The sequence below is a fragment of the Nylanderia fulva genome, unplaced genomic scaffold, assembly GCF_048542155.1.
Source record: "Nylanderia fulva isolate GAGA-0341 unplaced genomic scaffold, ASM4854215v1 Scaffold15, whole genome shotgun sequence".
In the NCBI taxonomy this organism is placed as follows: Eukaryota; Metazoa; Arthropoda; class Insecta; order Hymenoptera; family Formicidae; genus Nylanderia; species Nylanderia fulva.
Window position 1 is genome coordinate 2,765,324 of NW_028189730.1, and position 17,458 is coordinate 2,782,781.

General features: G+C 24.5%; 2 protein-coding genes across 4 annotated transcripts; both read right to left on the bottom strand.

Annotated features, from left to right (window-relative positions):
* Positions 1-2: 2 nt before the first annotated feature.
* On the bottom strand, positions 3-8,567 carry LOC114938918 (fatty acyl-CoA reductase 1-like). The gene is made up of 10 exons (XM_029313064.2): positions 8,399-8,567; positions 7,340-7,609; positions 6,757-7,005; positions 6,144-6,289; positions 5,867-5,976; positions 4,924-5,116; positions 4,280-4,528; positions 3,789-3,965; positions 1,713-1,793; positions 3-1,481 (listed from the first exon to the last, which is right to left on the bottom strand). The coding sequence occupies exons 2-10, from the start codon at positions 7,544-7,546 to the stop codon at positions 1,400-1,402; spliced, it is 1,494 nt and encodes a 497-aa protein (XP_029168897.2). The 5' UTR covers positions 7,547-7,609; positions 8,399-8,567; the 3' UTR covers positions 3-1,399.
* A 609-nt stretch (positions 8,568-9,176) lies between these two features.
* Positions 9,177-16,765, bottom strand: LOC114938976 (fatty acyl-CoA reductase 1-like). Of its 3 annotated transcripts, XR_014924215.1 has the most exons (11): positions 16,601-16,765; positions 15,550-15,819; positions 14,967-15,215; positions 14,353-14,498; positions 14,076-14,185; positions 13,129-13,321; positions 12,484-12,732; positions 11,991-12,167; positions 11,377-11,457; positions 10,855-11,029; positions 9,177-9,765 (listed from the first exon to the last, which is right to left on the bottom strand). XR_014924215.1 is itself a non-coding variant. In XM_029313172.2 (10 exons), exons 2-10 carry the CDS (start codon positions 15,754-15,756, stop codon positions 10,939-10,941), a joined length of 1,503 nt encoding a protein of 500 aa, XP_029169005.1. In that variant the 5' UTR covers positions 15,757-15,819; positions 16,601-16,765; the 3' UTR covers positions 9,177-10,938. The 3 variants fall into 3 exon arrangements, 2 of the variants coding, with proteins under 2 accessions (XP_029169005.1, XP_085336628.1); XM_029313172.2 differs by having other exon boundaries at positions 9,177-11,029; XM_085480502.1 differs by lacking the exons at positions 9,177-9,765; positions 10,855-11,029 and having other exon boundaries at positions 11,373-11,457.
* Positions 16,766-17,458: the final 693 nt, after the last annotated feature.

A 17,458-nucleotide genomic window follows, 5' to 3' on the forward strand; every position in this document is an offset into this window, starting at 1 on the left:
ATTTTATTGGATCATTTCTTATCGATATAAGGTAAATTGCGTAACATGAATATTTACATTATCGATATTAGATAAAAACAACGTTTACCCATATACACCAAAATTTATATATATGTATATTTTACAAAATAACAATATATATAAATTATATCTTGTTATATATTACATATAATTATAGATATATAATTAAATTAAATATGTAGGGTGTCTTATTTTAAATTATTCACGCAAATATCTCGAAAAAATGTTTGACTTCGAGGGGGACATAATAAGATGGTGTTACTGGTTTGACCTTGGATAGTCGTTTGTAGGTCACATGAAGGTCACCTTAAATTTTTTGAATAAAACCCCCTATTTTTTAATACATGTTATTCTTGTAGCTTATCTCGAGAGCTTTCCAAAACCCTATAATAAAGTATTCCTTCATGGGCTAGTATACTCTTTAAGTTCTAAACAAGGTTTGAAGCTAACAATTTTTTGACATAAATGTAAAATATCTTGTAAAATATTTCATTTTCGGTAACCATATACCTTTTACTTTTTTGCACGGAATAATATGAGACCAATGAATTTGTGTAGAAAAATACATATAATTACTTATTTAAAAAAAGTATGCAGCTGCACATATTGAATATATTACAAATTTTCTTAAACAATTATCTGTTTTCTTGTTCTTATATTATACTGTGCAAAAAAGTGTTAAGGTATAATTACCAAAAAATGAATATTTTACAAAAGATATATATACAATATATATCTTATGCCAAAAATTGTTAGCTTCGAATCTTATAAAAGAGTACTCCATGAAAAATACTTATATTCTAGGATTTTGGAAAACTGTTGAAATAAGCAACAAAGAATATGTAATAAAAAAACAAGGGGTTCCATTTAATTTAGGGTGACCTTCATGTGAACTACAAACAATTATCCAAAATCAAAACAATGACACCATATATATATATATATATATATATATATAGCAGTTCCAATATCCTATATATTTGCCATTATGAAACAATTTTAATATTTATCTTAAAATATAATATAATAAAAGAATTGAATATTTATAGAATAACTTTTTATCCTGAATTGGCATATATTTTTCATACCTCATTTCTTTTTACACAGAAACGTAATATATAATTTATACTATGTTGAAGTTTATATTTATTTGTAAAACTTTCAAATTTTTATGCTTCTTCGCGTTGAAATTATTTTTAAAAGTAAAAAGTATATATATATATATATATATATTATACATCCTCTTCGAAGCCACACAACTTTTGTTTGAAACATTTTTTCGTACCTCTAATATTTTCAAGATATTGGCGTGATATTTTCCTCAGATTTATAACATATAAATATCGCATAAATTTTATAAATTAGTAATCTAAAATGTTTAAAATAATATCCACTTGGTCATCATCCACAGTAGAGTAATAGCGATAATAATTTTCACTGTTGCATCAAGCAGCTTCATTCTAAAATATTAACAGAATAAGAATAATTAAATGCATCTTACAAATATATCTTGTAAATAATTATCTACAATTTTTATAGCATAATATTCAACAATATATATAATTATATATGTACATATATATATGTACACTCATCTGCTCAACAAAAACTGATAATTGTTTCTTAAATTTACTATATATTTAAATGATACAGAAGTGTTTCAACATATTTTAAAAATAACTCATCATCACCTTTTATAATGAGTTTTGGCTTCATCTAACTTTTCCATATTTTCGTGAAGGAGATATTTTTTATATCCTAACAATCCATTCCTTGAAATGATAAAATAAATGCAAATTAATTATTATATAATATAATATAATTAATATAAATAAATATTTTAAGCTTATTAACATTATCTATATTCTTATCAATGTATATATAAACATTTAAAAAAAAGTATCCAAGTCGATTAACTTGCTATAAATTTTGATATCTATATATATAAGCACCGTCCGTCTGTCTGTCTGTCTGTCTGTCTGTCTGTCTGTACCCGAACTACTTCCGCATTTGTGGACCGATTGTCTCGAAATTGGTACCAAAATGTTGCAAATTTTTCGGGGGTGGCTGCTGTGGGTTTTTTTTTTTAATTTTTTTATTTTTATTTTTTTTTCTCAGAGGAGGGTATGTTTTTGCAAAAAAAATTTTTTTTGCAATATTTCTGAACACATGGTATCAAAATGTTGGAAAATTTTTGGAGATAGCGACGATGCGGTTTTTTTAAGTGTTACACTTCCACCCACTCACCCACCCACGCATTTACCCACATGCATGCGCATTTATGGACCAATTTTGACGAAATTAGTACCAAAATGTTGCAAATTTTTCTGAGGAAACTGCTGTGTGGGTTTTTTAAGTTTACGCCTCCACCCACGCACCCACCCGCGCAATCGCATACTTATGAACCGATTTTTTTAAAATTGGTACCAAATTGTTGCAAATTTTTTGGAGATGGAGACGATGCGGTTTTTTCAAGTGTTACACCTCCACCCACGCACCCACCCATGCGCATGCGCATTTATGGACCAATTTTCACGAAATTGGTACAAAAATGTTGCAAATTTTTCTGAGGAAACTGCTGTGTGGGTTTTTTAAGTTTACGCCTCCACCCACGCACCCACCCGCGCAATCGCATACTTATGAACCGATTTTTTTAAAATTGGTACCAAATTGTTGCAAATTTTTTGGAGATGGAGACGATGCGGTTTTTTCAAGTGTTACACCTCCACCCACGCACCCACCCATGCGCATGCGCATTTATGGACCAATTTTCACGAAATTGGTACAAAAATGTTGCAAATTTTTCTGAGAAAGCTGCTGTGTGGGTTTTTTAAGTTTACGCCCCCACCCACGCATCCACCCACGCAATCGCATATTTATGAACGGATTTTTGTAAAAATTGGTACCAAAATGTTGCAAATTTTTTGGAGATGGCGACGATGTGGTTTTTTCAAGTGTTACACCTCCACCCACGCATTCACCCACACGCATGCGCATTTATGGACCAATTTTCACGAAATTGGTACAAAAATGTTGCAAATTTTTCTGAGAAAGCTGCTGTGTGGTTCTTTTAAGTTTTATCTCACCCATGCATCCACCCACGCATTCAAACATTTATTCACAGACTTTTTCGAAATTTGTACTCAAATTTTGTCCGGGATGGCTACTATATGATTTTAACAAATTTTTATCACTTTATTTATCCACCCACGCACCCACCCAAAAAAAATTTAAACATTTATTTTGATATAAATTTCGTGAAAATCGGACAACAAATGTGGAAGTAGTTCGCGGTAATACAAAAAAAGAATTAATTTTTTGTGTTAAAACGGATTTAATATAGGCTATATGAGGACCGCGCTTTGCGCGGTCCGAAAAGCTAGTACTATATATTAAGTATTATCAACAATTTAAAATTGAAAAATTTTATAAAAAATCTGTTAGGAGAATTAATACTTATTGTTACATTTATTAATGTACGTATTTATTATAAGCCCGCCATTATATTAAACTTGTTTATATATATGTTAAATTAATTAATATGTATATTGATTACTTCAAATGAGAAAGTTTTTTTTTTCTCTCTCTCTCTTTTTTAGTAGTGCATTATATCATATTGTGATACAAATAATATAAATAATATAATGATACATAATCAAAAGATATAGTAACATCTATGATATATATACATTTTTAAATATAAATTTTTTTTAAGTCTATTAAAGTCAAGATATATATGCATATATATGTATATTATTAATATTTACGTGACAATCTGTTCAACATCCAAATCAGAAAAATCAATCGAGAATGTTTCTCGATCATCAGATGGTATCAGTGCCATTAGATCTTGACTATTTGTATTATCAAATTTCCATTCGTTACACATAAAATGTCGAACAGCACGATTGGACACATATATTTTTCTTTGCAGTTCCAATATCCTATATATTTGCCATTATGAAACAATTTCAATATTTATCTTAAAATATAATATAATAAAAGAATTGACTATTTATAGAATAACTTTTTATCCTGAATTGGCATATATTTTTCATACCTCATTTCTTTTTACACAGAAACGTAATATATAATTTATACTATGTTGAAGTTTATATTTATTTGTAAAACTTTCAAATTTTTATGCTTCTTCGCGTTGAAATTATTTTGAAAAGTAAAATGTATTATATAATATTAAAGAATCACTTTCTTGTATAAATTTATATATTTTATAGTATTTAATTTGTTTGGTACTTACATAGGTCGATATCTCAAAAATTTTAAAACCAGATCTATTAATATCGCTGTTAAGATATGCAACGCTATTGTCAGTACATAGTGCATAACATAACTTTCAGTAAATAATGTATTAGGTTTCCAAACAATTCCATCCAGTGGTACGTTCTCCGAAAATTTGAGTTCCAAATTGCAATATTCCCGAAGTGATACATTTTTTTCACCCGGAAAAGCACAGTTTACAACAAAACATGTAGAAGCTGGTGTGAAACTAATAATAAATTATATTATAAATTAATCCATGCATTGTTTATAAAAATATTATAGATTATCAGATTTTATATTATAAGTATATGCGGAATTATAAATTACGAGATAATTGAAGAATATTAAAAATTTTACTTTAACATAAATTAATAAGCATTAAGAATGTATAGTTATATTTAATCAATTTTTTTATATTTATTATTTTTAAAATCTTACTTTAATTCCACTCCAGAAAAAATAAATTAAACTTAAATAAATATGTAATTTTTTAACTCTATGTTCTAATATAAAAAAAGATAACAAAAAAAAATAAATATAAAATATATTAAGAGATACATTGATAAATATAAATATTATAAGTAAAAATTGTTATTGATAAGTAAAAATTGATAATCATACGTTGTCAATCCAAGCTTCCAAGTTACAAGAATTATAGTATTGATGACAGTATCTACTGGTACGTAATTTTGTGAAATACAGTTACTAGCAAATAATACTCGTAGTAATCCTTTTAGGCCAGCAACCATCAGGCCTATTGGACCATTAAAAGTATCGATCCATCCTGGAATTGGATCCTTCCACGAATTCATCACTAACAAATGAAATATTTTTTAGATTTTTTATTATTATTATTAAATTATTTTCGATATTGTGTATTGTAATATATAATAAAAAGCGCTACATATATCTTCTCTCTCTCTCTCTCTCTCTCTCTCTCTCCTTGTACATAAAACATATTTACTATCTATAACATATAGCAACTAGTAAAATTGAAATATTTTAATTGTTATTTAAAATAATTAAATAAATTGTTGTAAATAACATTATTGTTAAATAGGGTCTGAATAGCTTAGTTGGTAAGATCAGTCGTCCGGAAAGTGAAAGACGCAGAATCGATTCCCGCTTCAGCGACTTTTTGGACCTATATTTTTCGCGCCTATTTCTCCATATGTAAGTTTCGAAATTAATTTATATATGGAACTTTGTGATCTCAAACCAAGAGATACAGTTCCGAATAATTAATTTTTCGTGCTTTGGCACTGTTGGTCGATTTAGAAAACATTATATTTATATTCTTTATATTGAGACCCGATAAAAATATTTATTTCTGAGATTATTGTTAAATAATATTTCATGAACAATATGTTTATACATAATATTATATATTAACTATTAAATACTAATATAAAAGCTTAATAATGATGTAATCTGTTATTATGTTATCTGTAAGATTTTAAATTTAATATAAATATATATATTTTCCGCATTAATTGTATATTACAATTAACATTAAAGAAAAGGAAAGAATAAGTTTTTTACATTAAAAAAAAAAAATACATACCTATGGAAGGTCTCACAATTGCACAAGGCAAGGACAAAGAATATTCCTGTATTACACTCTCCGCTAAGTTTTTCGAAAATATGTAAGTGTTGGGAATATTATTCAAACATCTGCACATAATGTTAAACAGAAATATTGAAATAAATCATGAAAAAATGATCGAAAATAATTGGAATATTACAATATTAATAGAAGAGAATAATTTTATATTTTTTAATCGACACATTTAAATTTATATAAGCATATGATGTATTTGATTTATGGTTGATACACTTACTTAGCTGTAAAAATATTTAAGATATGCTCATCCAATGATTCAGCCATTTTTATCATTTTCCGCCAATCATCTACAGGTGAATATAATTTTTCTTCTATAAATGGATTATCCAAATGTGAATATGCTGTGCTAACATATACTAAGGCCTTTAACAGATAAAAAAATTAATATTATACAATCGTACTTTAGTAAAATACTATAGTTATATAGAGTTCATAGCAAAACATATAGCTGTGTTCATAATTTCAGACAGATTATAATTAATTTTCTGCTTCAAAGTAATAATCAGTTAAATTTCTTATTGAATAAAATCTACATTTAATTAAATAATACGATAAAAAAATAATTTATACTAATTGGTACCAATGTACATTTCTTATATTTATAATATTTTTTGTAAATATATACATAACATATGTGTATATATATTTCACATGTTAAGCTAGAAAGATGTACCTCAAGAAAAACATCTAAAAATAAATGTGCAATGAAAATATTACTACATCACAAATTAAATAAAAACCCAATGTAAGCTATTTCACTTAATAAAATACAACAAGGGAATTTTTTTCAGGAATATTGCGAATGTAGAATTGATCTCGAATTTACTTACGATTAGATTCTTCATACATTCGGCTAAGATACATATATCTCTCGTTGATCTAGTATTAGTAAGGATGGCGTATTTTAAAGTATCGTTAAATTTCACGGATGCGGCTGCATGAATTATTATATTTACTCTTTCAATCAGCATTTGTCTATCGGCAGCTGATAAACCTAAATTTTCTTGTCTGGTATCGCCAGAAATTGGAATTAATTTCTTAAAATGTAAAGGCTGCTCTTGTCGTAATTTATCGTATAACTGAAATAAAAATATTATGTCTAAATAGTATTTGTTAGAATATTTGGCATAATAATGTTTAACTGTAAAATACTTTTACGCAAAAGTTGTAAAATATTTTTTAATTACTTTATCTACAATTCATATAATTACTTTATACGTTTCTCTCAATGTTTCATCTCATACACTTTTTTATCAAATTTATTATAATTATAAAATTAATTATAATTGACGTATATATAGTAATATAATAAAATATAATCTAAAAATTATTCTTATCAAAATGTTAATTAATAACAATTTTTAAAGAAATGCTGTGTGTTGCAAGAGATATGCATTTTGATAAATAACTTACCGGTAAGTTTAATATTTGCTCGAGTCTTTCGTTAATATTTAGTCCTTTTTTCGGACGCATCAATATAAATATTTCTCGAACATCCGGACAAGATCGCAGTATCTTTTCGAAATATACTTTGCCCAAAAAACCTGTTGCGCCTGTCAAAAGTATACTTTGTCCAGCGTAAAAAGCCGGAATCGATTTTGCTGCATTATTTTTATCCATTATTATTAAAATAAAGCAATCGTAGAACGGTATCAACAACGTCGATGTAGCAGTAAATAAGATCTACAAATGTACTTAAAACGTTATTGCTTCTTTTAAATCAATATATCGTTATACTAATAAGCGGTAGCTACACTTCGATTTTATATAAATAGTAATCAAAGGTACATAAACGAGAGGATGAAACTATGTTTATCAAATAACCGAAAATGCTACAGATCAAAGCTGAATAAAGAAAGAAAAATGCGATGCAGACAATTATATGAAGGATTCATCAACAACACAACCATTAATGATACTATGCAATTTATGCTATATTTAATATGTAATTTTTGTCTAAAGTTCAATATTTGATTTAGTATTTACTGTAATAAATTACTTATTGTATTTTTAAACAATTTTGTCTAAACACATACATATCTGAATTTATATCGAAACAAATTGACTAAAATATCGTCATGTGTGTATCGTAAAATACACATATAATAATTAAATAATATAAGTGATGAAGATATAATAAAGAAAATGATAAATAGTTCTATAGCTTAATTATTATGCCAACTTATTGCAGTATTGAATAAATTTAATATCTACTAACTTAGTTATCCCAAGTTTATAGTTGTGAACTTGTTACACATTTATTTGCTAAATTCAATTGTATATTATGACATATATTAATTATTATATATTATAGCATATTTTTAGATTAAAAAAAAAAATTATTGAAAATTTTTATACATTTAATTTTAATAATATGTATTAGTAAAATTATTTTAAAATACACACTTTTCTCTCTAACTGATTGTCAATCGTATTTCTAAACTGGTCACAACTGAAAGCTGATATACTCACATTACATAAGCAAAGTGTCGTTCGATTTTTTATTACCGCTCTAGTTTTAGAAATATCTCTCTTGTCAGAAAAATCATTCAAAAACAGAACAATTTCGGATATTAAGCTATATACTTGATAACGGCGATACTTTTGACGTGAGCCTTATTTCTATACTTGATGGCACTCAATTGATTTTCAAATAGACATTCGCATTTTTCTAAAATAATCATAAGTCATTCAAAGGCCACAAGTCTTGATAGGTTGTCTCGATTAACATTATGTGTTATATTAATAGCATCAAGCAACTGTCATTGTGAAGATTAACAGTTTAATAGTTGTAAATTAGAAAATATATATTCTTCGGGAAAAAAATTTTTTTATATATAACAATATATAATAAATAAGTAATTCTTTATATATATATATATATATATATATATATATATATATACACATATATATGTTTTATATATGACATGATTATATATGAACTCTTATAATTTATAAAAAAATTTACATAATTATGTATAAAGATAGACATATTTCATATATAATATTTTTTACGATTATATGTATAATTATACAATTATTTATATACGTATAATTATATATAAAAAATTATTTTCCGCGTAATATCAATAACGCGCGCAAAGCACGCATACTTGTGTTGTTTGATTCATAACAAATATTTAGAAATTAAAATGCGAATCTACAGATGCAGTTTATTTTAAAGATATATTTAAATTGTTCCGAAATTGTAGGTACATAAAATATCGTGAAAAAAGAAATTCGCACATCGTTCTGTTTACATTTATTATTTTATATTATAACATAACATATTTAATTTTAACATAGCGCATAAAATTTATAAATCAAGTGATTTAAAATGTTTAAAAAAATATCCACTTGGTCATCATTCACAGTATAATAATAGCGATAATTATTTTTAATGTTGCATGAAGCAGCTTCATTCTAAAATATTAACAGAGTAAGCATAATTAAATGCATCTTACAAATATATCTTGTAAATAGTTATCCACATTTTTTATAGTATAACATTCATCAATATATATATATATATATATATATATATATATCCTGAATTATATATATATATATATATATACATCCTGAATTATATATATATATATATATATATATATATATATATATATAATTATACACTCTGCTCAACAAAAAATGATAATTGTTTCTTAAATTGACTATATATTTAAATGACACAGCAATGTTTTAACATATTTTAAAAATAACTCATTATCATGCACCTCTTAAAATAAGTTTTGGCTTTATCTAACGTTTCCATATCTTCGTGAAAGAGATATTTTTTCCACCCTATCAGTCCATTCCTTGAAATGATAAAATAACTACAAATTAATATTATAATTATTATAAGTAAATATTTTAAGCTTATTATATATTATAAGTAAATATTAACATTATATATATTTTTACCAATGTATATATAAACATTAAACAAAAAGCATTAAAGTCGACTAACTTACTATAAATTTTGACATACTATATATTAAGTATTATCAACAATTATACACCAAATATAACCATATACACCAAAATTTATATATGCATATTTTACAAAATAACAATATATATAAATTATATCTTGTTATATATTACATATAATTATAGATATATAATTAAATTAAATATATAGGGTGTCTTATTTTAAATTATCCACGCAAATATCTCGAAAAAATGTTTGACTTCGAGGGGGACATAATAAGATGGTGTTACTGGTTTGACCTTGGATAGTCGTTTGTAGGTCACATGAAGGTCACCTTGAATTTTTTGAATGAAACCCCCTATTTTTTATTACATGTTATTCTTATAGCTTATCTCGAGAACTTTCCAAAATCCTATAATAAAGTATTTCTTCATGGGCTAGTATATACTCTTTAAGTTCTAAACAAGGTTTGAAGCTAACAATTTTTTGACATAAATGTAAAATATCTTGTAAAATATTCCATTTTCGGTAATCATATAACTTTTACTTTTTTGTACGGAATAATGAGACCAATAAATTTGTGTAGAAAAATACATATAATTACTTATTTAAAAAAAATATGCAGCTGCATATTGAATATATTACATATTTTCTTAAACAATTATCTGTTTTCTTGTTCTTATATTATATATTGTGCAAAAAAGTATTAAGGTATAATTATTGAAAAATGAATATTTTATAAAAGATATATATAATATATATATATATATATATATATCTTATGCCAAAAAATTGTTAGCTTTAAATCTTATAAAAGAGTACTCCATGAAAAAATACTTATATTCTAGGATTTTGGAAAACTGTTGAGATAAGCAACAAAGAATATGTAATAAAAAACAAGGGATTCCATTTAAAAAATTTAAGGTGATCTTCATATATTATATATTCCCTTCGAAGCCACACAACTTTTGTGTGAAACATTTTATCGTACCTCTAATATTTTCAAGATATTGGCGTGATATTTTACTCAGATTTATAACATATATATATTGCATAAATTTTTTAAATTAGTAATCTAAAATGTTGAAAATAATATCCACTTGGTCATCATCCACAGGAGAGTAATAGTGATAATAATTTTTACTGTTGCATCAAGCAGCTTCATTCTAAAATATTAACAGAATAAGAATAATTAAATGCATCTTACACACAAATATATCTTGTAAATAATTATCTACAATTTTCATAGCATAACGTTCAACAATATATATAATTATATATATATATATATATATATATATATATATATATGTATATATATAATTTAAGAGTATATATATAATATATATAATTTAAGAGTATATATATAATATATATAATTTAAAAAAAATATATATATATATATGTATATACTTATCTGCTCAACAAAAAATGATAATTGTTTCTTAAATTTACTATACATTTAAATGATACAGAAATGTTTCAACATATTTTAAAAATAACTCATCATCACCTTTTATAATGAGTTTTGGCTTTATCTAACTTTTTCATATCTTCGTAAAGAAGATATTTTTTACATCCTATCAATCCATTCCTTGAAATGATAAAATAAATGCAAATTAATAATATAATTATTATAAATAAATATTTTAAGCTTATTAACATTATTTATATTCTTATCAATGTATATATAAACATATAAAAAAAAGTATCCAAGTCGATTAACTTGCTATAAATTTTGATATACTATATATTAAGTATTATCAACAATTTAAAATTGAAAGATTTTATAAAAAATCTGTTAGGAGAATTAATACTTATTGTTACATTTATTGATGTACATACTTATTATAAGCCCGCCATTATATTAAACTTGTTTATATATATGTTAAATCAATTAATATGTATATTGATTACTTCAAATTAAAAAATTTTTTTTTTTCTCTCTCTCTCTTTTTTAGTAGTGCATTATATCATATTGTGATACAAATAATATAAATAATATAATGATACATAATCAAAAGATAGTAACATCTATGATATATATACATTTTTAAATATAAATTTTTTTTAAGTCTATTAAAGTCAAGATATATATGCATATATATGTATATTATTAATATTTACCTGATACTCTGTTCAAAATCCAAATTAGATAACTCGATCGAGAATGTTTCTCGATCATCAGATGATATCAGTGCCATTAAATCTTGACTATTTGTATTATCAAATTTCCATTCGTTAATCATAAAATGTAGTAAAGCACGATTGGACACATATATTTTTCTTTGCAGTTCCAATACCCTATATATTTGCCATTATGAAACATAACAATTTTAATATTTATATTAAAACATTATGTAATAAAAGAATTAATTTTTTTTAATAACGTTTTATCTGAATTGGCATATATTTTTCATACCTCATTTCTTTTTACACAGAAACGTAATATATAATTTATACTATGTTGAAGTTTATATTTATTTGTAAAACTTTCAAATTTTTATGCTTCTTCGCGTTGAAATTATTTTGAAAAGTAAAATGTATTATATAATATTAAAGAATCACTTTCTTGTATAAATTTATATATTTTATAGTATTTAATTTGTTTGGTACTTACATAGGTCGATATCTCAAAAATTTTAAAACCAGATCTATTAATATAGCTGGTAAGATATGCAACGCTATTGTCAGTACATAGCCCATAACATAACTTTCAGTAAATAATGTATTAGGTTTCCAAACAATTCCATCCAGTGGTACGTTCTCCGAAAGTTTAAATTCCAAATTGCAAAATTCCCTAAGGGATATATTTTTTTCATCCGGAAAAGTACAGTTTACAACAAAACATGTAGAAGCTGGTGTGAAACTAATAATAAATTATATTATAAATTAATCCATGCATTGTTTATAAAAATATTATAGATTATCAGATTTTATATTATAAGTATATGCGGAATTATAAATTACGAGATAATTGAAGAATATTAAAAATTTTACTTTAACATAAATTAATAAGCATTAAGAATGTATAGTTATATTTAATCAATTTTTTTATATTTATTATTTTTAAAATCTTACTTTAATTCCACTCCAGATAAAATAAATTAAACTTAAAATAATTATGTGATTTTTTAACTCTATGTTCTAATATAAAAAAAAAATAACGAAAAAAATAAATATAAAATATATTAAGAGATACATTGATAAATATAAATATTATAAGTATAAATTGTTATTGATAAGTAAAAATTGATGATCATACGTTGTCAATCCAAGCTTCCAAGTTACAAGAATTATAGTATTGACGACAGTATCTACTGGTACGTAATTTTGTGAAATATAGTTACTAGCAAATAATACTCGTAGTAATCCCTTTCCGCCAGCAACCATCAGGCCTATTGGACCATTAAAAGTATCGATCCATCCTGGAATTGGATCCTTCCACGAATTCATCACTAACAAATGAAATATTTTTTAGATTTTTTATTATTATTATTAAATTATTTTCGATATTGTGTATTGTAATATATAATAAAAAGCGCTACATATATCTTCTCTCTCTCTCTCTCTCTCTCTCTCTCTCTCCTTGTACATAAAACATATTTACTATCTATAACATATAGCAACTAGTAAAATTGAAATATTTTAATTGTTATTTAAAATAATTAAATAAATTGTTGTAAATAACATTATTGTTAAATAGGGTCTGAATAGCTTAATTGGTAAGATCAGTCGTCCGGAAAGTGAAAGACGCAGAATCGATTCCCGCTTCAGCGACTTTTTGGACCTATATTTTTCGCGCCTATTTCTCCATATGTAAGTTTCGAGATTAATTTATATATGGAACTTTGTGATCTCAAACCAAGAGATACAGTTCCGAATAATTAATTTTTCGTGCTTTGGCACTGTTGGCCGATTTAGAAAACATTATATTTATATTCTTTATATTGAGACCCGATAAAAATATTTATTTCTGAGATTATTGTTAAATAATATTTCATGAACAATATGTTTATAAATAATATTATATATTAACTATTAAATATTAATATAAAAGCTTAATAATGATGTAATCTGTTATTATGTTATCTGTAAGATTTTAAATTTAATATAAATATATATATTTTCCGCATTAATTGTATATTACAATTAACATTAAAGAAAAGGAAAGAATAAGTTTTTTACATGAAAAAAAAAAAAAATACATACCTATGGAAGGTCTCACAATTGCACAAGGCAAGGACAAAGAATATTCCTGTATTACACTCTCCGTTAAGTTTTTCGAAAATATGTAAGTGTTGGGAATATTATTCAAACATCTGCACATAATGTTAAACAGAAATATTGAAATAAATCATGAAAAAATGATCGAAAATAATTGGAATATTACAATATTAATAGAAGAGAATAATTTTATATTTTCTAATTGACACATTTAAATTTATATAAGCATATGATGTATTTGATTTATGGTTGATACACTTACTTAGCTGTAAAAATATTTAAGATATGCTCATCCAATGATTCAGCCATTTTTATCATTTTCCGCCAATCATCTACAGGTGAATATAATTTTTCTTCTATAAATGGATTATCCAAATGTGAATATGCTGTGCTAACATATACTAAGGCCTTTAACAGATAAAAAAATTAATATTATACAATCGTACTTTAGTCAAAATACTATAGTTATATAGAGTTCATAGCAAAACATATAGCTGTGTTCATAATTTCAGACAGATTATAATTAATTTTCTGCTTCAAAGTAATAACTAGTTAAATTTCTTATTGAATAAAATCTACATTTAATTAAATAATACGATAAAAAAATAATTTATACTAATTGGTACCAATGTACATTTCTTATATTTATAATATTTTTTGTAAATATATACATAACATATGTGTATATATATTTCACATGTTAAGCTAGAAAGATGTACCTCAAGAAAAATATCTAGAAATAAATGTGCAATGAAAATATTACTACATCACAAATTAAATAAAAACCCAATGTAAGCTATTTCACTTAATAAAATACAACGAGGGAATTTTTTTCAGGAATATTGCGAATGTAGAATCAACCTTGAATTTACTTACGATTAGATTCTTCACACATTCGGCTAAGATACATATATCTCTCGTTGATCTAGTATTAGTAAGGATGGCGTATTTTAAAGTATCGTTAAATTTCACGGATGCGGCTGCATGAATTATTATATTTACTCTTTCAATCAGCATTTGTCTATCGGCAGCTGATAAACCTAAATTTTCTTGTCTGGTATCGCCAGAAATTGGAATTAATTTCTTAAAATGTAAAGGCTGCTCTTGTCGTAATTTATCGTATAACTGAAATAAAAATATTATGTCTAAATAGTATTTGTTAGAATATTTGGCATAATAATGTTTAACTGTAAAATACTTTTACGCAAAAGTTGTAAAATATTTTTTAATTACTTTATCTACAATTCATATAATTACTTTATACGTTTCTCTCAATGTTTCATCTCATACACTTTTTTATCAAATTTATTATAATTATAAAATTAATTATAATTGACGTATATATAGTAATATAATAAAATATAATCTAAAAATTATTCTTATCAAAATGTTAATTAATAACAATTTTTAAAGAAATGCTGTGTGTTGCAAGAGATATGCATTTTGATAAATAACTTACCGGTAAGTTTAATATTTGCTCGAGTCTTTCGTTAATATTTAGTCCTTTTTTCGGACGCATCAATATAAATATTTCTCGAACATCCGGACAAGATCGCAGTATCTTTTCGAAATATACTTTGCCCAAAAAACCTGTTGCGCCTGTCAAAAGTATACTTTGTCCAGCGTAAAAAGCCGGAATCGATTTTGCTGCATTATTTTTATCCATTATTATTAAAATAAAGCAATCGTAGAACGGTATCAACAACGTCGATGTAGCAGTAAATAAGATCTACAAATGTACTTAAAACGTTATTGCTTCTTTTAAATTAATATTTCGTTATACTAATAAGCGGTAGCTACACTTCGATTTTATATAAATAGTAATCAAAGGTACATAAACGAGAGGATGAAACTATGTTTATCAAATAACCGAAAATGCTACAGATCAAAGCTGAATAAAGAAAGAAAAATGCGATGCAGACAATTATATGAAGGATTCATCAACAACACAACCATTAATGATACTATGCAATTTATGCTATATTTAATATGTAATTTTTGTCTAAAGTTCAATATTTGATTTAGTATTTACTGTAATAAATTACTTATTGTATTTTTAAACAATTTTGTCTAAACACATACATATCTGAATTTATATCGAAACAAATTGACTAAAATATCGTCATGTGTGTATCGTAAAATACACATATAATAATTAAAAAATATAAGTAATAAAGATGTAATAAAAGAAATGATAAATAGTTTTATAGCTTAATTATTATGCCAACTTATTGCAGTATTGAATAAATTTAATATCCACTAACTTAGTTATCCCAAGTTTATAGTTGTGAATTTGTTTGCTAAGTCCAATTGTATATTATGACATATATTAATTATTATATATTATAGCATATTTTTAGATTAAAAAAAATACATTATTGGAAATTTTTATACATTTAATTTTAATAATATGTATTAGTAAAATTATTTTAAAATACACACTTTTCTCTCTAACTGATTGCATCAATCGCATTTCCAAACTAGTCGCAACTGAAAACTGATATACTTACATTACATCAGCAAATTGTCGGTCGATTTTCGATTACCGCTCTAGTTTTGGAAATATCTCTTTTGACAGAAAAATTATTCAAAAAGAGAACAATTTCGGATATTAAGCTGTACATTTGATAACGGCGCGATACTTTTGACGTGAGCCTTATTTCTATACTTGATGGCACTCAATTGATTTTCAGTCATTCGCATATTCTATAAAATAATCCTGAGTCATTCAAAGGCCACATGCCTTGATATAGGTTGTTTCGATTAATATTGTATATTATTTAATATTGCAACAAGCAACTGCTATTGTGAAGGTTAACAGCTTAACAGTTGTAAAATAAAAAATTAAAATACCCAAGATAAATTTTTTTATATATAACAATATAAAATTATATAGAAAAATATAAAATTGTACATATAATCGCAAAATTATATATAAAATATGTCCACGCATAATTAGATAAAAGTGCCTTTTATATATAATTATATAAATTTATATATGTATAATATGTAAAAAAATAAGTAATTTTATATATATATATATATATATATATATATATATATATACATATATATGTTTCATATATGACATGATTATATATGAACTCTTATAATATACTCTTTATATAAAATTTTACATAATTATGTATAAAGATAGACATATTTCATATATAATATTTTTTACGATTATATGTATAATTTTACCTACAATTATTTATATATAATTATATATAAAAAATTATTTTCCGCGTAATATCAATAACGCGCGCAAAGCACGCATACTTGTGTTGTTTGATTCACAACAAATATTTAGAAATTAAAATGATATACATAATTAAAAATTGGTAAATTAAAATTATGTACATAAT